At 47.0% G+C, this 26376-nt stretch overlaps 1 protein-coding gene and 2 pseudogenes across 1 annotated transcript; 2 read left to right on the forward strand and 1 right to left on the reverse strand.

Moving 5' to 3' along the window:
• Positions 1-305: 305 nt before the first annotated feature.
• LOC117695059 (cell division cycle protein 20 homolog pseudogene) lies at positions 306-8861 on the forward strand (annotated as a pseudogene).
• A 1613-nt stretch (positions 8862-10474) lies between these two features.
• Esx1 (ESX homeobox 1) lies at positions 10475-16003 on the reverse strand. The gene is made up of 8 exons (XM_076918991.1): positions 15911-16003; positions 15550-15672; positions 14155-14417; positions 13947-14022; positions 13400-13622; positions 12209-12254; positions 10691-11114; positions 10475-10563 (listed from the first exon to the last, which is right to left on the reverse strand). Exons 1-8 carry the CDS (start codon positions 15993-15995, stop codon positions 10475-10477), a joined length of 1329 nt encoding a protein of 442 aa, XP_076775106.1. The 5' UTR covers positions 15996-16003.
• Positions 16004-19176: 3173 nt separating this feature from the next.
• LOC117695062 (ZZ-type zinc finger-containing protein 3-like) lies at positions 19177-24552 on the forward strand (annotated as a pseudogene).
• The last annotated feature ends 1824 nt before the right edge of the window (positions 24553-26376 follow it).

Below are 26376 nucleotides of genomic sequence, written 5' to 3' on the forward strand. Positions count from 1 at the left end.
ATTGGAGAAAGATCGATCATTACTAACCCTACATCCACTCTAGAGAACCAGATAACCCTATTGTAAAATGGGAAACAGAGCTAAACAAAGAATTCTCAACTGAGAAATACCGAATGGCCGAGAAGCACCTAAAGAAATGTTCGACATCCTTAGTTATCAGGGAAATGCAAATCTGCAGTGACTCTTTGCCTACCAAAGATGCACCTGGGTGGCTATGGCCTCTGGGCTCGGCTTCCAGGACTCCCCGCCGGTCCCCTACGTTCCAGGTTCAGGTCCTTAGAGAAGCCTCAGCCAGGCGTTCGAGGATGTCTCTGGGTGGCAGCGAGCACGGCAAGTCAAAGCTGGCTCTTCAGGGCTTCTGCGGCCTGAGGTGGCCGGTCTTCGGTCTTCGAAAGAACCACCAGCCATCGCCAGGAGGGGACTGCCCATGGACTGGCACTCAGACCTGGGTGAACAGAGTCCTCGGTGGGCCTGGATGAAGGTGAGAGCCGCCCCCCCCCCCGCCCCCAATAGCCGATGAGAGGAAAGATCGATTGTTGGGCCGCGGGTCTTCCTTCTACTCAAGAGAAGCCGAGACACAACAACCGCATGAAATCAATTGGAAAAGCTGGTGAAAACTTACTGTGAAAAAGCTGTTCTCAACCTTTCCCCAGGCCGTTTTTAAACTTTTGGCTAAATCTAAACCTATAGTTGTAGAGTAAAGTAGAGGTAGGAGATCACGTGTGTACCCAGTCTTCATAAAAAGAAGATCGTAGACAAGTCTTCTACAAATGACTTTGAAATGGAATTGTTTAGGCCACCTCTAGAAAGACCCAGAGCGACACTCAACCCAGTTTGTTCAGGTTAGAGGACCCATCAGGAGGAGGAAGAGGTCCGAAGCCGAAGAAGATGTGTCTCTTTCTCTTTCGCTTTTTATTCTATTGTATTGTGTATGCATTTTATTCCTTATTTCTTACCTCCCCAATGTGTGTGTGTGTGTTTGTGTGGTGTGTGTGTGTTTGAAAATGCCAGTTTTTTTTTTTTTTGGGGGGGGGGAATGTCTTTCTAGCTGCTCTGAAGTGCCTGACATATTTTATAAGTATTAGTAAAACATTCTGTAAATACCTTTTTGTTTGGATTCATTTGAAATATTGTTTGGAGAGGAATAGCCAAACCTCCCCCGAGTTGACCACATTGTGTTTGTGCCCTGCTTCCCAGGAGATGGAAATCCAAGTCATTGAGGTGTGTGAGCTCTAAGTCATTATGGTTCGTGGGTGGAAAGGAACCACTATCCCATTTCGTTTTGTTTTCCTATGTACATAGTGTATGTAAAGGACAAAGCGGTCCTAATTTACAACAATTAGTCACTGTAGATGTTAAAGAGGTTGCCAGTGTATGACAAAGTAGAACTAGTAGAACAATTCTTTTTTTTTTTTTTTTTTTTTTACATTTTGTGTTAAAGAATTTTTAATTCCTCGTGTCACATGTGTGCTGTTTACTGGACTGCTGTGTACATAGTGGACAACAGTCCTTACTTGAAACATCTGGTCTATCTAGATGTTTAGAAGTGCCCAACGTATGTTAAATATAGAGGTAGTGAAATAATCACTTTGTAAATATCTTTTTGCAAAGTCTCATGAGTTGTCTTTTGGGAGTGGAGTGACAAGCCCTGATGACCAGGACTGTTCGTACTTGCTCAGTGGTTTGGAGGAGGTGCTGGGAGGCAGCGACAACAGCCATGTAGTAGTGTGTGTACATGAGACCTTTTCAGATGCCATTTCTATATACTTGCATTTTGTTTTGCTGTAACTATGCTGTATATAATGGACAAATGTGTCTAAATTTTCAACATCTAGACTCTAGATGTTAAAGAGGTTGCCAATGTATGACAAAGTAGTAAAACTAGCACATAGTGTACACGGTTAAAATTCATAGGAAATTTTGTTCTGTAAACGGCTTGGGGATAGGAATTTGTTCAGCTGTTTCTAAGCATTACACATGCCTATGTTTGTCTACGGGTTTGAAGGGAGAAGAAAGTGGGTCGAAGCCCAAATGGTTATATTTAGAAGATACCTCAGATAATGTCCATTGCTTTGCATACAGTTTTATTTACAATGCCATGTCAATAGCAGATAAGTTCCTACATGAAACATCTAGGCTTTCCAGATATTTGGAAGTGCTTGATACATTTAAAGGTACAAATAGTAGAATAATTTTTTGTGTATATAGTTTTTTAAACTTGAGAAATACTGTGTGTAGAAATAGAATTGTTAACCCACCTCTGAGAAGAGTGAACCAGCTGTACTTGTTCAGTGGATTGAGGAGGTAGGAGGAAAGAAACTGCAAAAAAAAATCCAATAGTGTGTAGACATTTCTAGCTTACCCATTACCCTGAATGTTGTGTGCATCTCATTTAACTTTGCTATACTGTACATATTGTACATACAAGACAAACGAATCCTATGATATCTAGTCTCTAGGTATTAAAGAGGTTGTCAATGTATGACAAAAGTAGTTAGTAAACTCACACATTCTATATACTCTGTTAGTTCATAGCAAGGTTGTCTCCTGAAGAGTTGTGAAAGTGTGTCATCCAAGTGACCAGTGCCTGTGTCACAGAACACAGGACAGGGGCTGAAGGGGAAGAAAGGTCAGAGACCAAAATGTTCTTACCAGAAGACACTTTGAGATCTAACTAGTTACATGTGTGTGGTTTCAGCAATATATATATATATATATATATATATATATATATATATATATATACACACATACATACATATGGAACAAATTTATGACATTGTCTGAAACATCTAGTCCTTCTAGGTGTTTAGAAGTTCACAAAGTATGTTAAAAGTAGACATAGTAAATAATACGTGTTGTAGATTCTCCTGTTTAAACGTACGGTGAAATGCTGTCTTTTGGAACTAGAAAGAGAAAACCGCTTCTGAGCAATGCAGCCTTGCTTTCGAGGGTTTGGAGGTGGGCGGGAGGAAGAAAAAAAATGAATGAAGGGCCTAGAGCTAATGTAAGTTTGGTAATGCAAGATTAGTCATTGCTCCTATATCTGTGCATCTTATTTTGCAATGTATAGAAGACGTGTCCAAATTTGCGGCACCTAGTGTTCCTAGACAGCAAAGAGGTGCCAGTGTGTGACAAAGTAGGCTCAGTGAAAAGACATGTTTGTAAGTTATGATAAAATTTGTGGGGGAAAAAAACTCTTCTTAAAAAACCACTTAAGAAGTGAAATTTCACTGTGATGTATGCATACTGGAAAAACTGAAATTTTAGTGCTTAGAAAGATTAGTGCTTAGAAAAGGGCACTGTAGCTGTTGGTTGGTTGGTTCAAGCTGTCTAGCCATTGGTTAGGTGTGCATTTCAGTTAATGTTGCCAGACACTAGAGATACGTCCTAGTGCCTAAAGGATGTTAGAATTAGCAAAAAAAACAATTGCTAAATGTCAGGCTAGTTTTGGGGGAGCACTGTCTTCTGGGTATGGCCTTTGTTAATCCCCTCAACTAGTACCATCTGCATTTAGGAGTTGTGCAGAGAAGATGGATGAGGGAAAGACTGTTAGTGCCTCTGTGTCCAGAAGACAGCTGTACCCAGGGGCATTATGTGCATCTTGGTAAAATACTTGTGTTCATTGTGCGCAGAGTTCATTCCTCGTCATCTGAACGTTAGTTATGTCCTAAAGGAGAGCACATGGTTGAAAGTAGAGCTAGTGGATATGGTAGAATTGACAACGAGGGTTCCTCTTGAACACAGAACTGTTAAGCAACGTCTGGACACTGTAAAGAAATTCATGTCGCCAAGCTGACTGGAGGGGCAGAGAGGTTCACAGGGCAAGTTCTGCATTTTTATATTCGTGCATTAGTATATGCATGTGGGCACGCGTGTGCCACTGCACTTGTGTGGGGGCTAAAAGACAAGCTGTGAATTGCTTTTCTCCTATCAAATGGATCCTATTATGTTGAGACTGATGTCCTCAGAGTCCTGCTGAAGGAGCATTTCCCAGCTACTCCGTAGAAATACATTTCTTCAGTGGGAAACACCTCTCCTTCTACATATGTGAGTGTATAGATCTGATGATAAGCTTAGGAACCCTATACTTAGTGTGGTCTGTTGCTTTGTGTCTCCTTGGGAGCCGAGCACTGAGTGAATGCAGAATTTTATGTAACTTTGCCAGTACATCTATCTATCCAGAGGCGTACATTATGTGAAAGCATACTTGCATTCCTAGCTGGAGACAGAGCGAGGGAGAGAGGGAGAAAGGAAGAGAGGGAGAGAGGGAGAGGGAGAGGGAGAGGGAAAGGGAGAGGGAGGGAAGGAGAGAGAGAGAGAGAGAGAGAGAGAGAGAGAGAGAGAGAGAGAGAGAGAGAGGAGTTTTAAAGTTTGTGTGGGTTAGTTGGTCCAGAAAAGAATGCGCTCAGGAGTCCTACTGCACTATGTACGGAGCACAGTTGTGTTGGTAAACTCGAAAGTTTTGCACTCACTGCTTCAACTGGATGCGTCCATCCCCAATGCTCCAGTTGCACGCTGAGCACTGAGTTGAATGCAGAATTTAAATGTAATTTTGCCAGTATCTATCTAGAGGCCTGCTGACATTTCTTGTTTTTTGTTTACTTTTTTTGTTTTCTATGGAATTTCTGTTGTCAAAAAAGACAGAATTACAATTTCGTCTGACAGATTGAGATGGCATGGTGTATTCCTGGTTATCAAAATCCTTGTGTAGCTTGGGGGTTTTAGTTGGTGAATATTCACAATGTGGAGAAAGCATGGTACATACTGTATAATCGCAATTACCCAAGTGTTTGTACGCTTGCAGGATCTAGAAGGACACATCGAGCTGAGCTGCTTGTGACTGGGTGACTTTGTTCTTGCCTTTTCGTGTTTTGTTTCCTTTAATGCACACATTAAAAAATAAACGAAATCTTCTTTTAAAAAAGTAATATGCACGTCTCTTGAAGCCCTCGTACATTACGTTAAAAAAAAAAAAAAAAAAAAAAACTTTTAAAGTTTGTGTGGGTCTGCTGGTCCAGAAAGCAACTCATTTGGCGACGCCACGGGGACGAACTGTGCCGCGGTGCATTTCGTGTTGAGGAGCGATGTGCACTCACTGCCTTCAACTTGAGGCGCCCATCCCCAATGCACCGGTTACCCGCTGGCAGCGCAAAACAAACGAAGCCACAGGCCCAGCCCCCTCGCCGCCGATGAGGGCAGACCAAGGATCACACAGCGCTGGCCGAACCCCGGGGCGGAACTCCTGGCAAATCTAATTCCAAAGTTCAGACCACCCCTAGCAAGCCTGGAGCTGACCGCTATATCCCCCAAGGCATTGCTTCCCAAATAGAGGTGGCCAGCTTCCTATTGAGCAAGGAAAACCAGCTGGAAGACAAGGATGGTGGGGGACGCCCACCAAGAAAGAGCATCAGAAAGCCTGGGCTCTGAACCTGAACGGTTTTGATGTGGAGGAAGCCAAGATTCTCAGGCTCAGTAGAAAACCTCAGAATGTCCCTGAAGGCTACCTACCAGAACCGACTGAAAGTACTCTACAGTCAGAAGTTAGGCTTGGCTTCAGCCGGAAGGCTTGTAGATACGTTCCTTCCCTGCCAGACAGGATTCTTGATGTTCCTGAAATCCGGAATGACTACTACCTGAATCTTGTTCATCGGAGCTCTGGAAATGTATTGGCTGTGGCACTGGACAACAGTGTGTAGTTATGGAATGTTGGTTCGGGTGACATCCTGTAGTTGTTGCAAATGTAGCAGCCTGGGGACTACATATGTTCGGTTGCCTGGATCAAAGAGGAAAACTACCTAGTTGTGGGCCGGTAAAGCTGAGGGATGTACAGCAGTAGTAACTACTTTGAAACATGACCACTTACACCGCTCCAGTAAGCTCCCTAAGTTGGAACAGCTATATCCTGCCCAGTGGTCCACGGTTTGGCCACATCCACCACCCTGATATTTGAGTAGCAGAACACCATGTGGCCACACTGAGTGGCCATAGCCAGGGAGTATGTGGGCTGCGCTGGGCCCCAGTTGGAGGACATCTGACAACCGGTGGCAATAATAAGATTGCCAATGTGTGGCCTAGTGGTCCTGGAGAAAGTGGCTGGGTTCCCCTGCAAACATTCACCCAACATCAAGGTGCTGTCAAGGCTGTTGCATGGTGTCCCTGGCAGTCCAATATCCTGGCAACAGGAGGAGGTACCAGTGACCGGACACATTCACATTTGGAATGTCTGCTCTGGGGCCTAAGTGCTGTGGATGTACGTTCCCAAGTGTGCTCCATCCTCTGGTCTCTCCACTATAAGGAACTTATCTCAGGTCTTGGCTTTGGCCAGAACCAGCTGATTATTTGGAAGTACCCAACCATGGCCAAAGTGGCTGAGCTCAAAGGTCACACAGCCAGGGCCCCGAGTCTTACGATGAGTTTGGATGGGGCCACAGTGGCATCAGCAGTAGCCTATGAGATTCTATGGTTGTGGCTCTGCTTTTGAGTTGGACCCTGACCTTTCCTGGGAGCAGAGGTGGGGGTGGGGGGAGGGAGCCAGTGTAGCTAAAAGTAGCTCTTATCCACCAAGGCATTCGTCAAAACAAACCCATTTCCTTTCTTGATTTGTTTATTTTTTTTTTCTAATAAAGTTCGTATCTTCCTTTTAAAAAAGTTTGTGTGGATCAGACTAGATATGAGAGTCAGCTATGGGAATTCAATTCATTATTTGTTATATCTGCATAGGTGTTTTGCATGCATGAGTGTCTGTGCACTATGTGTATCTTGGTGTCTGCAGAGGTCCAGACCTCAGATCCCCTGGAACTGGAGTTACAGACAATTGGGAGCTGCCATGTGGGTCTTGGGAATCGAACCTGTAGGAACTAGGATTCTGTTCAAGTTGCTTAATGTAAAAAAACATACATGGTGAAACTGTCTGCATTTTAGCTGGGAACTCTATAGAACTGGCTCTTCTGCCCATATGTCCCTCCCTCCCTCTCCCTCTTAAAGACTGAAGTTTAACAAGCAGGAAGGCCCAAGAAGGCTTGGGCCTTCCTTTCTAAGTGGGATGCTTCAATCCCACTTAGAAAGAGGAACAACATAATAACAGGATGCAGAGAGAGGGAGGGACCTGTGTGGGAGAGGAGAAGGAGGGGGAAAGGGGGAACTGGATCAGGTATGGGGTTGCAAGGAGAGGGGCAAGAGAGAAACCCAGAGGGCCAGGAGAATGACTAAAAACATGCAGCCTCTGGGGGTGGGAGGTGGGGGTAGCCTCTAGAAAGTACCAGAGACCTGGGAGGTGAGAGACTCTCAGTACTCAGAGGGGGTGACCTTAGCCAAAATGCCCAACAGATAGACAGGGCCTCAAGTGGAGGGATAGGGTTACTAACCCACAGTAAAAATATCTGACCCCGAATTTTTCCTGTCTGAAAGAACTTCAGGGGCAAAAAATGGAGAAGAGACTGAAGGAAAGGCAGTTCAGTGACAGCCCAACTTGAGATCCATATCATGGAGGGGGCGGGGTGTGTGTTTGTGTGTGTGTGTGTGTGTGTGTGTGTGTGTACAAGTGCATGCGCGGGGAGCAACAATGCCTGACACTATTACTGATGCTATGGTGTGTTTACAGTTGGGAGCCTTGCATGGCTGTCCTCTGAGAGGCTCTACCAGCAGCTGACTGAGACAGATACTTACACCTGATCAATGAACCGAAGTCGGGAGACCCTTATGGTTGAATTAGGGGAAGGATAGAAGAAGCCGAAGGGGAGGGAGACCCCACAGGAAGACCAGCAGTCTCAACTAATCCAGACCCCTGGGAGCTCCCAGAGACTGGGACACCAACCAGGCTGCATACTCTGGCTGGTCAGAACACTCCCCTCCCCCGCCCGCCACACACACACACACACACACACACACACACACACACACACACACACAGCCGAGGGCTGCCTAGTCTGGCCTTAGTAGTCCCAGGGAAGAATGATGCCTGGGAGTTGGGGTGAGAGCACCCTGGGAGGCAAGGCGGGGAGGAAGTGGGGTGAGGAACTGTAGGTGAGGAACTGTGGGAGGGGGTAGAGGGAGGGGGGCAAACACTGAAATGTAAATAAGTAAAATAATTTTTTAAAAAGACAGGGCCACCCCTCTTTTTCCTGGCTAGAACCAAGAAGGCTGTGCCAGAGGAGAAACCTAAGGAATTTCGCAGAGTTGAAGGTGAAGTGCCTGAGGAAGTTTCCCTTGAAGACATTGCGAAAGACAGGAGGAAGCTCTTCCAGGAGAAGACAAAGCACTGTCACAAGGAGTGCAGGCAGGTGTACCGGACTGAGATTCTGGTGGCTAGGATGGCTAGGATGGCAAGGAAAGCTGGAAACGTCTAAGTATCCGCAGAACCAAAATTGGTGTTTGTCATCAGAATCTGAAGTATCAATGGAGCAAGGCCGAAGGTCCCTACAGGTATTGCAACTTCAACTTCTTCGGCTTCGACAGATCTGCAACAGGCACCTTTGTTAAGCTCAACAAGGCTTCAAATAACAAGCTGAGGATTGTGGAACCCTACCTTGTATATGGGTACCCCAACCTGAAGTCAGTAAGTGAGCTCATCTACAAGGGACGCTATGGCAAAAATCATTAAGAAGCACATTGCCTTGACAGATAATTGTTTGATTACTTGATCTCTTAGTAAATTTGGCACCATCTGCATGGAGGATCTAATTCATAAGAGGTATACAGCTGGGAAACGCTTCAAAGGAAGTGAATAACTCTTCCTGTGGCCCTTCAAATTATCTTTCCCATGAGGTGGAATGAAGAAAAAGACAACTCAATTTGTGGAAGGTGGAGGTGCTGGCAACAGGGAAGATCAAATAAACAGGCTTAATAGACAGATGAACTAAGGTGTCAGCCGTGCTATTTTTGTAATTTGGTCAGTTAATAAACAGTCACAGTTTGGCAAATCGAAAAAGAAAAGAACAGGGTCAGTCTGTTTATCCCTGGCCAGCCTGGAACTCACTGTATAGACTAGGCTGGCCTCGAAATCACAGAAATCTGCCTGCCTTCCCAGTGGCTAGGATTGAAGGTCTGAGCTATCACCCCCAGCCTATGTTTTTGTTTTTTTTTTTTAATAAAATTTCATGTATGTATGATGTGAGTTGAATGTTGGTGTGCATGTGCCACAGCGCATGTGTGGATGTCAGAGGACAAGTCTGGGGAGTCAGAGTCAGTTCTTCCCTTACACTGTGAATTCCAGGGATTAAATTCAGGTGGACAGCCTTGCAAGGCAAGACATTTTACTCCTGAGCTATCTCTCTGACCTGCTTTTCCACGTTTGATGGAAGGCTATAGGATCGGATCGGAATGACTCCAATCACCACGTCCTCCATAGAAAGCATTTTACAAAACTGGGGCATTGGTCAGGCAACTGGCTTCTATCTTCCCTTAGAGTGGTGAGTAACCTGGAGTGTTTCTCTTGAGTCCAGGATTTGGCATGGGCTCCTTTGATTGAATGCAACACTACCTTGCTTGGAAATGTCTATTTCCTTTCCAGAAACACTCCCCAACCCATCTGGCACATACATGTGCTCTCACCTAAACGAAATAGTAATGCAAATGGAGAGGGTGGGAGGTATAGTTACAGTGGGTTACTCCATGTATACCTATTTGGCTTTGTGCACTTGGAAAACTTCATAATGAACATGGCCGATTGAAAGTAACCTAGGGCTATTATCTTATAAAAGGAGTCTTCTTCAACATTCTGTTTACATTTCATTTCCTTAGCAATTTCCATCCATACCCTTTTTTTAAAAATTTAATTTTTTAATTCATGATTCCATTTGTTTACATCTCAAATGATATCCCACTTCCTGGTTGCCCCTCCATGAGCCCCCACCCCACAACCTCCCTCTTTTTCCTCCCCTTTGCCTCTATGCAGGTGCTCCCAAACCCACTCACCCTCTCCAGCTCCACCCCTCCAGCATCCCCCTATCCTGGGGCATCAAACCTCCCCAGGACCAAGGGCCTCTCCTCTTGTTGCTGTCTAGCAAGGCCATCCTCTGCTGCATATGTATCTGGAGCCATGGGTTCCTCCCTGTACACTCCTTGGTTGGTGGTCTAGTCCCTGGTAGCACTCGGTAGTCCAGTCAGCTGAAGTTGTTCCTCCTACGGGGTTGCAACACCCCTCAGCTCCCCCTGTCCTTCTGTCAGCTCCCCTACCAGGGTCTCGGAGCTCAGTCTGATGGTTGGCTCCAAGCATCCACATCTGTATTGGTCAGTTGCTGGCCAGACCTCCCCACCTCCCCAGTAACCAGCCACACTTGGTTCCTGTCACCAAGTGCCTCTTGGCAAAGGCAACAGGGTTTGGTGTCTGCAGACAGAAATGATCCCCAGGTGGGCCAGTCCCCGCCATCCAAACCATTAAGTTGGTATAACTCTCAAAGCCAATATGATGCTAATTCAAACTTTATTGAAACTTATAACAAAGAAGGCATTAACTTTGAATGTAACTTAACAGTTATTTGATAAGTAATGCTTGACAGTGTCTTCGAACAATACAAATCTGGTTGGAAAACACTTTGGGAAAACTGATGTAGACTTCAGTATCTGGGACCCGGAAAATTGCCATTTCGGTTGGGGAAGGGGAAGGGGAAGGGAAAGGGGAAAGGGATGGGGTTGGGGATGGGGTTGGGAATGGGGTTGGGGATGGGGTTGGGGATGGGGTTGGGGATGCGGTTGGGGATGGGGTTGGGGATGGGGTTGGGGATGGGGTTGGGGATGCGGTTGGGAATGGGGTTGGGGATGGGGTTGGGGATGCGGTTGCGATTGGGGTTAGGGTTATATCCCATTGCTGCATTGGGAATGTGGAGATCATGTGGTACAGGTGGCCAGGGAAATGGAGGTGGAGGTGGTGGCCTAAATGGTAGTGGCATTCTGAATAGTGGAGGGCCCCTGGGTGGAAGAGGCATCATTTGAGGGTGCATGGGACGCGGCATCATAGGGAAGTATTTCCAAATAACCTCCACAATCGGAATGGGACCATAATGATCATCAACGTATACACCCACAGGGGGACCCATAGCGACTGGAACCATGTTTCTGTATGCTTGTGCCCGCCGAAGTCGTCTCCACTTGGCTCTTCTGTTCTGAAACCAAACCTTCAATCAGGAGGAAAAATAGTCGTTTAGAATATTGGACAATGAATGTCATAATAGAAAACAAAACTACATGCCGTTAAAATTATAAGTAGCAAACTAAACCTGGTGTAGAGCTTGAAATATTGCTGTATGTCTCTTCTCTCCCTTTACTATTTTTAAACTGTTTTCTGAGCCATAGATGCAGATGAACTGTCTTTCTGGATGCTCCCCAAATAAATATACAGCTATTTCTACCACATACCCATTGTATGTCAAAAGAAATCTGTCCTGATTTTCTACTAAATAGTTATTTGATGCAACTATGTTTTAAACATTTTCTCCCATAACCCTAAGTAGTCACCTTTTTATTTCCTGAAATAGAAAGCTTATCAACATCAGAATAAATGAAAAGGCTATTTTACGTTAACACAGATAAGAAGGCAGCACGAGAAGAGAGAGCATTTCTCAGTGACATTCCAGAAAATATACATTAAAACACCACCCAAAATAGGAAAACAAAATCTTAAATGTAAGAAAATGTCCTTTCAAGAACCTTTGACCATAGGATCAATTAAGTTATCATTAAATTAAATGAACATTACAGGAAAATAAAACAGAAACATCATTTGGACTTACTCTTAATAGCTCTTCTGGCAACTTAGAAAATAAAATTTGGTCTTTAAACTTGGAAAAAAGAAATAAATTTCTGAATAGACAAGTTACTTGAACTTTACCTGTAGTTTTATAACGAAGTTGTTATGGAATTTGAAAAGAAATGCCTATTCAGATCACATGTTTATAACCTTTCTATCCTTCATAGGTCAGTGAAATTATATAAAATTGTTATTCTGCTTATGTTTGTTTGCAAGGCTGGGGATGAGCCCTGAACTTTATATATACTAAGAAAATGCCATAGATGTAGTTTGGCAGTGAGAAAAATAGTATACACATCCAGGCTTGCAGACCGCCCCTTCCCAACCCAGATATCAAGTTCATTTGTTAAAACCAGAAAAGACAACAGAAACGCACCAAACTAATAATGCTCAGGACAAAACATAACCTGATGTGTGTTTTAGAATACCTGTCCCACTTAACTTTTTCAAAAATTTACTAACCTGCACTCTGGGTTCAGGCAAGCCCAGGCGTCGGGCAAGCTCCATTCTGATGGGAGAAAATAGGCAATGGTTAGTATTTGGAGTTGTGTCTAAAATGAAAGATAGGGTTGTGACCCCACCTCCCAATGCATTTTCCATAATACAATAATACAGCATATTAATATATTAATTATTAATCATTATTAATTATTGATATAGTATATAATAATAATATGATAATGTAATAAAAGAGACTTGATTTAGGCGGTGGCTTTCTATTCACAAATTATCTGTTCAGTGTAAACATTTTTTTAAAAAGGTAAACACGTAAAAATGTCTGGTAGTTAGCGAAATATGACTTTTCCTGTTTGTGAAACAGCGGAGAATCCTAGAAATCTTTTTCTTGAGACTGCTCTGTACAAAACCCAAAATGCTAAATTATCCATAAAGTGCCCCACCCCTGTCTTACTGTTGGGGCTTCAACTCAGGACTCTAGCCTTCCTTGACAAAACTTCTTAATACTGAGATAAACCCTAACCTCAAAGTAGTGTTTAAACCTGAATATTTCTGTTTATTCTAAGACGGTGAAGTAAACTCTCAAAGAAGTAAGTACAAACTACTTAGGGTCGAGTGTGCCCAGTGGAAATTATTCTTTTCTGCTTCCAAGCTGAAAGATGAGAGAAGTCAGAGAGTACACCCACCGACCCGGGTCCAGCATTTCACCTGGGCCAGAATGGGAAAGCCCTCAGTGAATCTCAGATTTAGGAAATTTTAGCACTTTCCGGGGCGGTGTGGAAGAATAGCTCCTCGTGTAGCCCTGCCCTGCCGAAGTCCACAGGGGCGCTCATTTTGCCCGCATAATCGAAGTTTTTAAAAGTTCACTAAATGAGGGAAAGCACTATTTTGCTATAATATTTTTAAAACTAACTTCAAAAACTCATCCTGAACTCATTACCGATGTTTTAAGTAAAGCAGGTTCCTGCTCCGCCGAGCGAGGTAGCTCAGTCGTCGGGTCCCTACCCTTTGCTCGGCCGGCCGCCAGTACCGGCTTTTGCGCTTTTGCGCGCTCCTCTCGCCCGGAGTCTACAGGTCTAAGATGGACCCCAGGCTCTTCGCGCCCCCTAGCGGACCCCTGACTCTGGAGCGCTATCACCCAGCAAAGTCCCCAGCTCGCCCGAGAAATGGGCGCCACCTTGGGAAAAAGCCACTCACCTAGCAAGCAAATCCGGGTACTGGACGCGCTGGAAATAGGCCTCCAGCTCCTGCAGTTGAAACGGGGTGAAGCAGATGCGGTACCGTCGGGGATTCTGCTGTTGCCCGGCCTGCTGCTCGGCCTGCTCGGCCTGCTCGGGTTGCTCCTGGGGCAGCTCCTGGGGCTGCGGCTGGGCCTGCTGCGGGATCTGTAGCAGGTTTGCCGGCAGGGGCTGCGGTTGGGCTTGCTGCGGGATCTGCAGCAGGTTTGCCGGCAGGGGCTGCGGCTGGGCCTGCTGCGGGATCTGCAGCAGGTTTGCCGGCAGGGGCTGCGGCTGGGCTTGTTGTGGGATCTGCAGCAGGTTTGCCGGCAGGGACTGTGGTTGGGCCTGCTGCGGGATCGGCAGCAGGTTTGCCGGCAGGGGCTGTGGCTGGGCCTGCTGCGGGACTTGCAGCAGGTTTGCCGGCAGGGGCTGAGGCTGTGGCTGCAGCGGGACTTGCAGCGGGTTTGCCAGTAGGGGCTGCAGCTGTGGCTGTGGCTGCAGCGGGACTTGCAGCGGGTTTGCCAGCCGGGGCTGCCGCTTGGGCTGCGGCTGCGGCTGAGGCTGGGGCTGGGGCTGCAGCGGGACCTGTAGCGGGTTTGCCTGTTGGAGCTGCCGCTTGGGCTGCGGCTGGGGCTGCAGCGGGTTTGCCAGCCGGAGCTGCCGCTTGGGCTGCGGCGGGTTTGCCAGCAAAGGCTGCAGCTTGGGCTGTGGCTGGGGCTGCAGCGGGTTTGCTGACAGAGGTTCCAGCGAAGGCTTCAGCGAAGACTGTGCAACAGGTTGCATCAGAGGCTGCATCAGGGACTGCGGCACGGGGGCGGCATCCGCCTCCCCCAGCTGAGCGTTGGACTCCAGAAAGCCGCCTCCACGATTTTCATTCCCATTCCAGGCTTGCGGTGCTTCTGCAACAGAGGCTGCTGCTTCTCCTCTTGCGGGTTCAAATCCTTTGGGTTCCAAGTAGTTTGTTTCTTCCAGAAATGGTGAGTTGAACAGAGAATCTGGGGAAAGGTAAAAGCGCACACAAGACTAGCTCGTTGGCGCCCAAAAGACGCGCGGGAAAAAGTGGATGAGTGGCTCCCTCTAGAGGGGTGGGCGCTCAAGAGGTGCGCGGGAAAGGGAGAGAGAGGGCCTCCCGCTAGAAGGGTGGCGTCTGACTGCATCAGTCGCTCGCCTTCCCGCCGCCGTTCCTGCTCCACGCCGCCCTTCTACCTGCCATCCCCTCCCCGAAGCCGCCGCCGCCCTCCGCGCCGCCGCCCTCTGCGCCGCCCCTCTCCACGCTGCTGCCCCCCTTCCCAGCGCCCCATACCCCCGCCACCACCGCCCGCACTCCACGCCGCGTACTCCACCTGCCGTCGTCCCCCTCCCCACCACCGCCCCCACTCCACGCCGCGTGCTCCCTTGCCGCCGTCCCCCTCCCCGCTGCCGCCTCCGCCCCCACTCCACGACGCGTGCTCCCCCCGCAGCCGTCCCCCCCCCGCCGCCCCCCGCCGCCGCCCCCACTCCATGCCGCATGCTCCCCCTGCCGCCGTCTTCCTCCCCGCCGCCACCTCCACTCCACGACGCGTGCTCCCCCCGCAGCCGTCCCCCCCCCGCCGCCCCCCGCCGCCGCCCCCACTCCATGCCGCATGCTCCCCCTGCCGCCGTCTTCCTCCCCGCCGCCACCTCCACTCCATGACGCGTGCTCCCCCCGCCGCCCCCACTCCACGACGCGTGCTCCCCCCGCCGCCGTCCCCCTCCCCGCCGCCGCCGCCCCCACTCCACGCTGCGTGCTCCCCCTCCCTCCGTCCCTCTCCCCGCCGCCGCAGCCTCCACTCCACGACGCGTGCTCCCCCCGCCGCCGTCCCCCTCCCCGCCGCCGCCGCCCCCACTCCACGCTGCGTGCTCCCCCTCCCTCCGTCCCTCTCCCCGCCGCCGCCGCCCCCACTCCACGACGCGTGCTCCCCCTGCCGCCGTCGCCCCCCCCAGCCGCCGCCTCCCCACGCTGTTCCCCCCCCCCACCGCCGCCGCCGCCGGGCCCCCACGCCACGACTCCCTCCCGGCCGCCCCCTCCCCCCTCGCGCAACGCGGGAACATCAAGCTGAGCCCGAATTAAGTTGCGCTCTAGGAATTTCTCCCCGTCCAGGTACTAACTCTCCATCTCCTCGCCCTCCTGCTGGTTGACTCCAAAGTTGGAGAAGAAAGTTGCTTCAAAATCCTCGTCTTCCCGGTAGTCTGCTTCCCCCAAAAGTGTCGAGCTCAAGTTAGACTGTGAATCTGGAGAAGGAAGAAAAAAAAGAAAAAAAAAAAAAAGAAAGAAAAGCCGTTTGGAGCCCGGGAAGAGTGAAGCGCTGCTCAAAAGGAGCGGCTGAGACTGCGAAGGTCGTCGAGCTTGGTGGCACTTCGTCACCTTTTGCGCGCGCGCGCGTGCGCGCGCAAGCGCGCGCACAAAAAAAAAAAAAAGTTTTCCGCCCGAGGTCTTCTCGAATCTAACCGCGTCGAGGCACCGACTGACCCTGGAGTGTTTCCTCCTTCACTGCTCCTACAAAGGTGTTGATGTCAGTGCAGTAGCAGCAGTTGCACTTTCTGTGAGAGTCCATGGCTGGAGCGGGGTGGGTGGTCGAGTTGCCGGCGGAGTTCTCGGCGTCGGAGCTGGTGCGGAGGTCGGAGCCAGAGGTGGTGCCAGCTGCTAGTCCGGCACTGGAGTGGCGCTCGTCGAGCAGCCACACCCCCTTTTATAGGGTTGCCAGCCTGTGTACCTCCTAGGGATTAGATTTTACGTAGTGTGCCTCCGCTCAAGACCCCCAATAGAAATAGGAGTGTCTCACTTCGGAATGGGTGGGACTACACCATAGGGTGGGACTAAGCTGTAGGGTGGGACTACACTGTAGGGGGTGCTCTGGTGACACGGAGAGTGTTTGTTAAAGTGCCGGTCGGACTTTGAGCTCACTGCGCGGAGACCTGCTACCATTTGAAGAAGTTAACTGGCTTCTCGATTCCACCAAGGGGTCGCAGAGCAGGACCAGGCTGCACAAGTTTCCAAATCATAATTTAGCTGCTCCGAGTTCGTACCAGCTCGCACACCCTCAAGTATTTATGTTCTGAAGCATGTACCAGTAGCTCGTTGACATTTTACTTCCCCCAAGGAAAAAATACGTGGACTCGCGGGTTGGGAACGCGCAGTCTAACAAAATGGGTCCCTCCTCCCGCCACCCTTTGGACACTGGACTCTACCGAGGAGTCGGTGACTTATGACTAGGGCTTTTTTGTTGTTGTTGTTTTTGTATTGTTCCCACCTAGAGTCTGAATCAGGGCAATGTTTAGGTAGGCAGGAAGCCTGGTTTTGTAGGGTTTTTTTTTGGGGGGGGGTGTTTTTAAAAATTTTTTTTTTTTTGGTCTTTTTTTCTTGTGGCTTTTCGAGGCAAAATTTCTCTGTGTACCCCTAGCTGTCCTGGAACTCGCAGTGTTAGACTGTGCTGGCCTCGAACTTAAGAGATACGCTCGCCGCTGCCTCCCGAGTGCTGGGAGCCACCACGGCCAGCTTTTCGAGCTTTTGAGTTGGTTTTCAGATTGGAGTCCCCGAAGGTTTCCCAAAGCGTAGCGAGTTGGCATTGCAGAGAAATTCGCAGCGGATTCAGGGTGGCACAGGTGCAAGTAGGACGGACACCTTGCAGAGGCTCGTAGTTTTTAGGAATTAACTGGCACCAGCTTACTGTAAAGGAGTCTGCCAAAAGCTTAAGGTACCCCAAAATGCTGAAGTTACTTGCATTTGGCGCCTTTGTGGAGCTAGATAGCTCGCTCTTAGTCCAAAATGCATCGCAGAAACTTGCTCTGCCTTGCGCCAAAAGCCCGCCTAAAATTCTGGATTCTCCGCTCAAAAGGCGGGAGAATGCTCTGCCTCCACTTTCACGCCCCTCCCCCCTTCCTGGGACTGTCTTGCCTCCCCCGCACCCCTGACTGAAAAATGGCGGTTCAAATATAAAATGGCTGTGTAATTTTCCAAAAGATGTTCGCTAGTGCCTCACGGTGTGTTAATATCCTTAATATTAAATGCCTTCCTTGGTTTTGTGGTCCTTGTGTTTGGCACTGCAGGATTTAGTCTACATTTTTACCTTTACAGGCACTTTGGTCGGCATTTTCAGATTTTTTTTGGGGGGGGGGGGGTGGTTCGAGCCGGTTTTCCCAGTGGAGCCAGCCCTGGCTGCCCCGGACTCACAATGGCTGCCCTTTTTGCAGGAGACCAGGCAACTTCGCAGTTTCACTACAAAATCCGTGCACTTTTCACTTTATTACTTGTGTCTTAATTCGAAGGATGTTCCAGGCAGTTGTGTGTGTGTGTGTGTGTGTGTGTGTGTGTGTGTGTGTGTGTGAGAGAGAGAGAGAGAGAGAGAGAGAGAGAGAGAGAGAGAGAGAGAGAGTTGGGGATGTTAATTTGAAGGAAAAGACCATTGGATGGAGGATTCAGATCTGGATCTGAGGATTTGCTTCTCATGAGACCAGGCCGCTTCCCTTAGCACCAGAGCTTTACCTGTATTGCTTTGAACAAGAAGCGATTTGGGATCCAGTTGTGCTGAATTTCTAAGTTACCCCTTCAATTTGCTTAGCGGCACGGAGAGAATTTAAAAGGGCAGACCCGAAATGAGCCCTAGGGAAGAAAGGAAGGTCCCCACCGCCCCCCCCACCACCACCACCACAGGGCGTCTGTTTCTCTGGGCTTTAGTTGCCTTTGGTCACCACAAGCAGGGATATATTCTGTTGAAACTTCTAAAACAGAATTGGAATCCCTTGGGTACCTTAAATTGGAACTTCTGTGTTACTCGGAGAATTGTGAGGACACATTAGGCTGCTGCTGGCCAATCTGCCTAGGAGGTAAATTATCTTCTTGTGGACCGTGTCCCTGTAAGCCTACGGCATGAGTAGTAGTCTAGACCCTTACTATCTATCTATACTAAGTAATGGTACTAGCGAACAAGGAGTGGTGTTGGCAGTCCTCATATGCTAAACGGAATTCCCAAAATACATTTTACAGGTTAAAATACTTTTTCAACTGACAAGTATATTAATTACATTTTCTAGATTATATACCCAACATGAAATTTAGCTATAAAATTCCGAGACATTTAGATAATTGGATCTGAAGAAGCCAATTCATAAGTCTTGTGAGTAGATGTCGTGTGGCGGCCTGTAATTCCAGTATTTGAGAGGCAGAGGCAGGAGGTTCCTGAGTTCAAGGCCAGTCTCAGCTACATAGTTGGTTCACATGCTTCGACAGTAGTTAAAACGCCACTATCGAAGACTCTGATGTATACCGGCATTCAGTTAAAAACTCTTAAGGTGCCTTCCCAGAGAAAGTTCTTGGAGATTTTCTTAGGAGACCCGTGGAGGAAGAAAAGGAATGGTTGGTTGGTTTTGTTTTCGAGGCCTCATCTTAAACATCTACAAAGCTGGAGCTAAGAGACAGCAACCTTGCTCCCCAAACGTACCAAGGGCTAGGAAACAACGGGAGGGTCCGAGGACATTAAATATTTCTTTATGCACACTCAGCTGCAAGTTTATTTTTTAAGGCTCGCCGATTGTTTTGTTTTGTTTTTGCGTGGGTGCAGGCCTGAATGCCTTGTAGTTTCGATCACAAACTTGGGCTCAGCTTCAGGGAGGCTCCCTGAACCAGTACTTGAGAGGCAGAGGCAGGAGGTTCCTGAGTTCAAGGCCAGTCTCAGAGACATAGTTGATTCACATGGTTCGACAGTAGTTAAAACGCCACTATCTCACTATCGAAGACTGATGTATACCGGCATTCAGGTAAAAACTCTAAGGTGCCTTCCCAGAGAAAGTTCTTGGAGATTTTCTTCCTTAGGAGACTCGAGGAGGGAGAAAAGGAGCAGATCCTAGAAAAAGGGAGAGAGGGGGAAAAGAAATGGTGTGAGGATGCCTAGGGCCGAGACTCTACAACATTTCGGCATTTCGAGCTAAGACCCACAACGTTTCAGAACGGTTGGTTTCCGAGGCGTGTCGTCCTTGCTCCCCAAATGTACCAAGGGCTAGGAAACAACGCGAGGGTCAGCAGAACATTTTGGGGGACATTAAATATTTCTTTATGCACACTCTGCTGCGAGTTAATTTTTTTTTTAAGGCTCGCCGATTGTTTTGTTTTGTTTTTGCGTGGGTGCAGGCCTGAATGCCTTGTAGTTTCGATCACAAACTTGGGCTCAACTTCAGGGAAGCTCCCTGAACCTAGATTTTTTTTTAAACTGTTACCAGCTGCCTCCAGTTCAAGTAGGGATGCAGGCTCTGAGTGAGAACAGTACAAGCCTAGTCCATTAGTAATTTGCCTGTTTAGTCCGGTCCCAAGGCGACTTCTCTGGGCTGCCAAAGCCTCGGGCCTTTTTCCCTAGCCTGATTCCTCCCTGGTGGACTCGGCGGCGGCGGCGGCGGCGGCGGCGGCGGCGCGGTGGTGGCGGCGTAACTTTCAGGTTTATACTGAAATTGAAAGCACTTTGTTTTCCTCCTTTATATTTTAATGGTCCCTTCTGTCCTTAATAATGTTGGATCCTTTCTAAAGAAGGGTAGTAAGTCAAAAAAAAATTATTTTGAGCCTGCGTCTCACTCTTTGGTACGTGATGGCCTGGAACTCACTATGTAGAGCCAGGCCTCATCTTGGGACAATCTTTCTAGCTCAGCCTTCTGAGTGCTGGAGTCTCAGATACGTCCTGTGGTAACACAACTTGTGTGAATCGCTAGTTTTTTTTTCCCTCCACAATTTCATAGAAAAGGAATTTTTAGCCTCCATCTCAGCAACCTCAGCAGGCAGGCTCTTTAAAAGCTCCAGCTGAAGTGTGTGTGTGTGTGTGTGTGTGTGTGTGTGTGTGTAGCTCTGAGGCTGGGCTGGCCATGGAATTAAGTTGGTATGTGGAAAGTGCACTGCATAAATAAGGATCACTGTCTAGATTCACGAGTAGATTTCCACTGGGAAATATTGTTGAAATACTGGAGAAGTTGATGATGAAGACAGGGCCATATTCGGGCAGAGTTGAATTTAATTGAGGACTGGCAAGGCAAAAACATGCTCAGTGGGTAAAACGTATGCAACTCATACTTATGTACACAATAATAAATATATAAACATTAAAAAAGAATGTAAGGAGAAAATATGCCATTCAAAGGGAGACTTCAATTGTGATGAATCACAAATACAAAACACTAATACTTTTTGAAAGAGAGAAATCTATCCACATAACTTTTGTTTATATGTATTGCCATCATTATTAATTAATTAATTAATTAATATTTTATTATTATTAACCCATTATGGTGTCTAATTCATAAATTAAACCTATCATAGGGTATGTGTGTATATTATAGGTTCATGTGTGTATTTAGAATACTTGTTTGAGAATTATTTGCATAATATACAACTTCTGGGTTATCTGATAATTCCATTTATTTGGGAAATTGCTAGATTGTTTTGCATAGCGGCTGGAACATTTCACATTCTCATTAGCAGTGATGGAGATGTATGTATCTCAGTAAAACTACCTGCCTGCTGAATCACATTAAATCCACGTTAAAAATACAAATCAGTGGCTGGAGAGATTGCTTAGAGGCTGAGCATTGGCTGCTCTTGAAGCAGACTGAGGAGCTTCAATTCCCAGCATCCATGTGGTGGCTCTCAACCCTCTGCATTCCAGTTCTTGGGGACCCAGTACTGACTTCTGGCCTCTGCAGGCACCAGACATTCATGTGATGCATAAGCACAACTCATACACATAATTTAAAAAACCCACACCAAACTAAAATACAAATAGTGTCTGATGTAATGCTATGTGCCTGTGATTACAACACAAGAGATGGGGAGGAAGATGGCTACAAACTCAAATCCAGCCTGATCTCTACATATCAAAAATAAAACAAGCGGCAACAACAAACTCCAAGGCATTTCAATCAGTATTGGTAAAGGGTTCTTTAAAAAATATATTATTATTATTATTGTTGTTGTTGTTGTTTAAAAAATATATTATTATTATTGTTGTTGTTGTTGTTGTTGTTGTGTGAGAGAGAGGGGAGAGGAGAGAGAGAGAGAGAGAGAGAGAGAGAGAGAGAGAGAGAGAGAGAGAGAGAGCTGGCTTAGGTGTGCAGGTTAGAGCTGGTTTTCTCCTTTCACAATAGGTGTTCTCAGGATGAAAGTCAGGTCACCAGGCTTGCAAGGCAAGTGCTTTTACCTGATGAGCCATCTGCTAGCCTTTTTGAAAGAGATTTGGTCCCTTTGCATTCTTTTAATTAATAATTAACAATTAATGAATTGATTTTGTGTGTCTAGGAGTGGGTGTGCATCTCAAGGTCAGAGAATGATTTTGGGGAGTTGATCTCTTCTACCTTGTTGAGGCAGAATCCCCTTTATTTCTGTCAGGATGCATACTCCAGGGTAGCTGGTCATGAATTCTAGGCTACATCCTATGTCTGCCTCCCATCTTGTGACAGAGTGCTTGGATTACAGGTCCGCGTCATTGCCTCCAGCTTTGTACATGTGTTCTGAGGACTTAACTCAGGTAGTCAGACTTGGGAGGCGAATGCTTTACCTGTTGAGCCTTTCCCCTGGTTCCTTTTTACATTGTTGGCATTCGTTATTTTCTATTTTTTAAAACTAAGGTAATATTACGTAAATTATTTTTGAGTTAGGGTCTCTATGCGGCTCAGGCTGGCCTCAGATTCATGATTCTCTTGCCTTCTGATTGTAATAAAAAAAAAATCAGCTGCCCCAGCCTCCATATCATGATTTAGTGTACAAATGGTTTGGTTTCATGGAATGAACCTACAAGGGTAAATGTCATTTTATATAATATATAAAATAATATATATTAGTGTGTGCATATAATATATGCATATATGACTATATATTTATATACCATACATATACACATACGGCACACATACACATATACATATACACCATATGTAATATATACATGTATACATACATACATACTCACACACGGATCCTTTGCCTCTTCTTCGCTTTTCTTCTCTCTCTCTCTCTCTCTCTCTCTCTCTCTCTCTCTCTCTCTCTGTGTGTGTGTAACCTCAGTGAGTTTTGTGTTCCATCACTAGTGTAGGAAGATCCTAAGAGTCCAAAGGGAAAAAAAATTGTGGTTCCCCAAAGGATAGGTAAGAGAAGTCTCATTATGCCTCATACTTTTTTTTTTTTTTTTGTAACAAATTGTGTTGACTTTTAAAATTCAGGGCTAACAGTATATGCCTGGGGCGGAGTGCTTGCTAACCGTGCACAAATCCCTCTATTAAAAATGAAGCCGGGAAGTGCTTGCTGACTGGAGGGGAGGGAGCCTGATATAGCTGTGTCTCCTTGAGATGCTCTTTCAGAGCCTGAAAAATACAGCCAATCATTGGACTGAGCACGGGGTCCCAGATGCTGGAGTTGGAGGAGGGACTGAAGGAGCTGAGGGGTTTTGCAGCCCCGTGCGAGTAGCAACATTGTCCACCGGCCAGACCCCCCCAGAGCTCCCGGGAACTGGACCACCAACGAAAGAGTAGACATGGCTGTGTATGTGGTGGCAGGGGATGGTTTTATTGAACATCAGTGGGAAGAGAGGCCCTTGGGCCTGTGGGGGTTCGATTCCCCAGTGTAGCGGAATGCCAGGGCCGGAAGGCAGGAGTGGATGGGTGGTGGAGCACCCTCAGAGAAGCAGGGGGAGGGGGATGGGATAGGGGTTTCCTGTGGGGAGACCTGGAAGGGGGATAACATTTAAAATGTAAATAAATAAGATATCCAATAATTAAAACAAACAAAAAAAATTGAAGGGAGTTGCGGGGACCCATCTGGAAGCGCCACTGTAGAACATCCTGCAGCGGAGGGCTCGCTGGAGCCAGTGCGGAGGCCAGAGGCCAAAGGCAGCCACACCGGAGGCGGCTGCTGCGCCTCCCGGAGTGGCCCGCGGTGGCCGGTCCCACGTGAGAGATAACAAGTTGTACTAGTACAGCAGTGTAAGTAATTCCTGAAGTCTCAGTGTAACATGGACATTAACAGTGATGACATATAAATACAGATGCTTGGACATTAAGTACTAGGTGAAACACTTCAAAAGAGAGGTGTTTAAGAGGTTCTTGTATTCTCCGAGGCCGAAGCTGAGAGTCTGAAAGCCCGAAGCTTAAACTCAATTGTAGATCATTAGCTCCATCTCCTTCAAGATATAAAGAAAAAATATAATATTTCCACAATGATAGATCGTTGGTTGTACAGGTTTCCCGATGAGTGGATCATGATGACCACATGGTAGAGACTTGCTGTAGTATATATAGCTGCTTCCCGATCTACTTCTGTTACAAGATCAACAGTGGGGTTAAACGGCTTGGATGAATCTTCTTGTGGTAGAACTTTAAGGAATCGTAGCATTGCTCACCCAGAAGAAATCTCTTCTCATTCTCAAGTACGATCAAGATCACCAAAGAAGAGACCAGAGTCAGAAAGGAAATAATAACGGGAGAACTTCTGATGTGAAAACAGCAGAGTGCTCGAGAATCGAAAAGAAGACTATCTTCAGAAACAAATGACCGAGAAAGGCAGGCCCTAAAGAGTTGTGAGGGAAGGCAGACATGACCAGCACCGCCAGTCTTAAAAAAACATTAAATGCTGTCTTAGAGCTGAAGCCATCAACAGTTTAGAAGAAGATTTGCCTGCAAAAAACAGACAAGGAGCTAGCAGAACACGGTAGGACAGTACCGTGATGCAGACTTTGAAGGGGCTAAACGAGCTTATCGATATTGGATGATTGTGAGAAAAGGGAAGTTAAAAAGGTGAATGTCAGTGAGGAAAGGCTACTTAATGCTGCAGTAGTAGAAGAAATCACGGGCTATTTGACTGTCAATGGTGTTGATGGCAGTGACTCACCTGTTATAAACTGTGATGACTGTCAGCCTGACAGGAACACTAGACAAAATAACCCTGGTTCCCGTGTGCTGCAGGAAGAATCAGTAGCTGGAGATGAGGATTCAGAAACCCAGACTTCAGTGTTCTGTGGTGGTAGGAAGGACAGTTGTATAGACCATTTTGTGCCTAGCACAAAGTCAGATGTGCAGGTCAAGTTGGAGGACCACAAACTAGTAACTGCCTGCCTGCCTGCCTGCCTGCCTGCCTGCCTGCCTGCTTGAGGAACCACGAAATCAGCTGACTGCCGTCAGCTTCAGGTTGTTTCTGAAATTCCGTCATCCTTAAGAGATTCTGTCAAAATTTCTCGAGATGAAAAGAGACGAAAAGGTTCTCTGTTGTGACTCTACAAACTACGGAAGTGAGGGATTAAGTAAGCCACCCTCAGAGGCCAGAATGAATATCGGAATTTGCCATCTGCCAAAGACAGTGCCAGTCAGCACACAGCCGAAGAGAAAGATGACGACCCCAGTGTCTATTACTTTGAATCAAATCATGTGGCACTGAAACACAACAAAGAGTATGTGTGACTATGGTGACCATGAGTTCTGCTTTGCTTATCACTTCCCAGGGTTTCAGTATTTGTTAATAAATGTCTGTACTTGATGCTTTTATTACAGATGACATTAACACTTTAGCATTACGTTTAGATTTAACGTATTTTCAACTCAAGCTAAGAGACTTGATGTTTTGACGTTGAACTTCGTTACTCATTTCTGGCAGTTGAAATTTTCTAGTGTTGGCATCCCACGTACCTAAATAAGAAAGGACTGATGGACGCATGGGTAGTGTCTCAGAAAGATCAGTGTAAATGGAAGTGGTGGCACGACCAAGCTCTTTCAGTGCTGAGTCAGGGCAGCTCACTCTGGCTTATACTTGTAGAGATGTGTAATGCCTGCCTATCCAATATGTGTAAAATAATTAATGAGTATGAAGCTGTCATCTAGGTACTGGGAATCTAGCAGACTAGAAATTATTTACATTTAATTTCCCATTAATTTTTTTATTTAAAAAATGAAGGGAGTTAAATAAAATGATGATTTTGGATTCTGAGATGAATAAAACTATATTTATGATGTTTAATAAAAACACCTATCAGACTCTGGTGGCTAATATTTGGGGTGGCTATTTGGGGGCTGTCGTGAAAAAGTTTTAAGTGTCTAGCTACAGAGTATGCTGTAGGGAAAAGAATTAGAAATTACGAAGTACTGTGAATGGGCTGCTACTGGCCTCTCAGTAAACAGAAAACCTCTCCAAACTGCTGTCCTCTGATGACTCGTATAACTCACACTATAGACACAAAACTTCATATTACTGGTTGCAAGAGACAGTAAAAGCAATCTAGAAATTGCCTCAGTTTTCTATAATAAAGACATTTAGTTTGGAGTTAAGAGTTAATTGCAGCTCTTTCCTCCAGCCAAGCAAGATGCCCAAAGGAAAGAAGGCCTAGGTGACCCTGGCCCCGCGCCATCGTGAAGAAACAGGAGGCCAAAACGGTGGTCAATCCTTTGAGAAAAGGCCCAAGAACTTCGGCATTGGGCAGGACATCCAGCCCGAAAGAGATCACACGCTTCCTGTCAGATAGCCCCGCTACAGGGCCCACTACAGGCTGCAGCGCTGCAGCGACAAAGAGACATCCTCTAGAAGCGGCTCAAAGTACCTCCTGCCATTAACCAGTTCCCCCAGGCCCTGGACAGGCAAACAGCTACTCATCCCCTTAAGCTTGCCCACAAGTACAGGCCAGAGACAAAGCAAGAGAAGTAAAGCCTGCTGGCCTGTGCTGAGAAGAAAGCTGCTGGCAAAGGACTGAGAAACTGTCATCCGAGCGGGGGTCACCACGTTGGTGGGGAACAAGAAGGCTCAGCTCACCGTGGTGATTGCCCATGACACCATTGAGCTGGTGGTTCTCCTGCCTGCCCTGTGTGGAAAGATGCGGGTGCCCTACGACACCATCAAGGGAAAGGCCAGGCTGGGGCGCCTGGTCCGCAGGAAGACATGCACCACTGTTGCCTTCACACAGGTTAACTCAGAAGACAGGGTGCTGTGGC

This window comes from Arvicanthis niloticus, chromosome X (assembly GCF_011762505.2).
Source record: "Arvicanthis niloticus isolate mArvNil1 chromosome X, mArvNil1.pat.X, whole genome shotgun sequence".
Lineage (NCBI taxonomy): Eukaryota > Metazoa > Chordata > Mammalia > Rodentia > Muridae > Arvicanthis > Arvicanthis niloticus.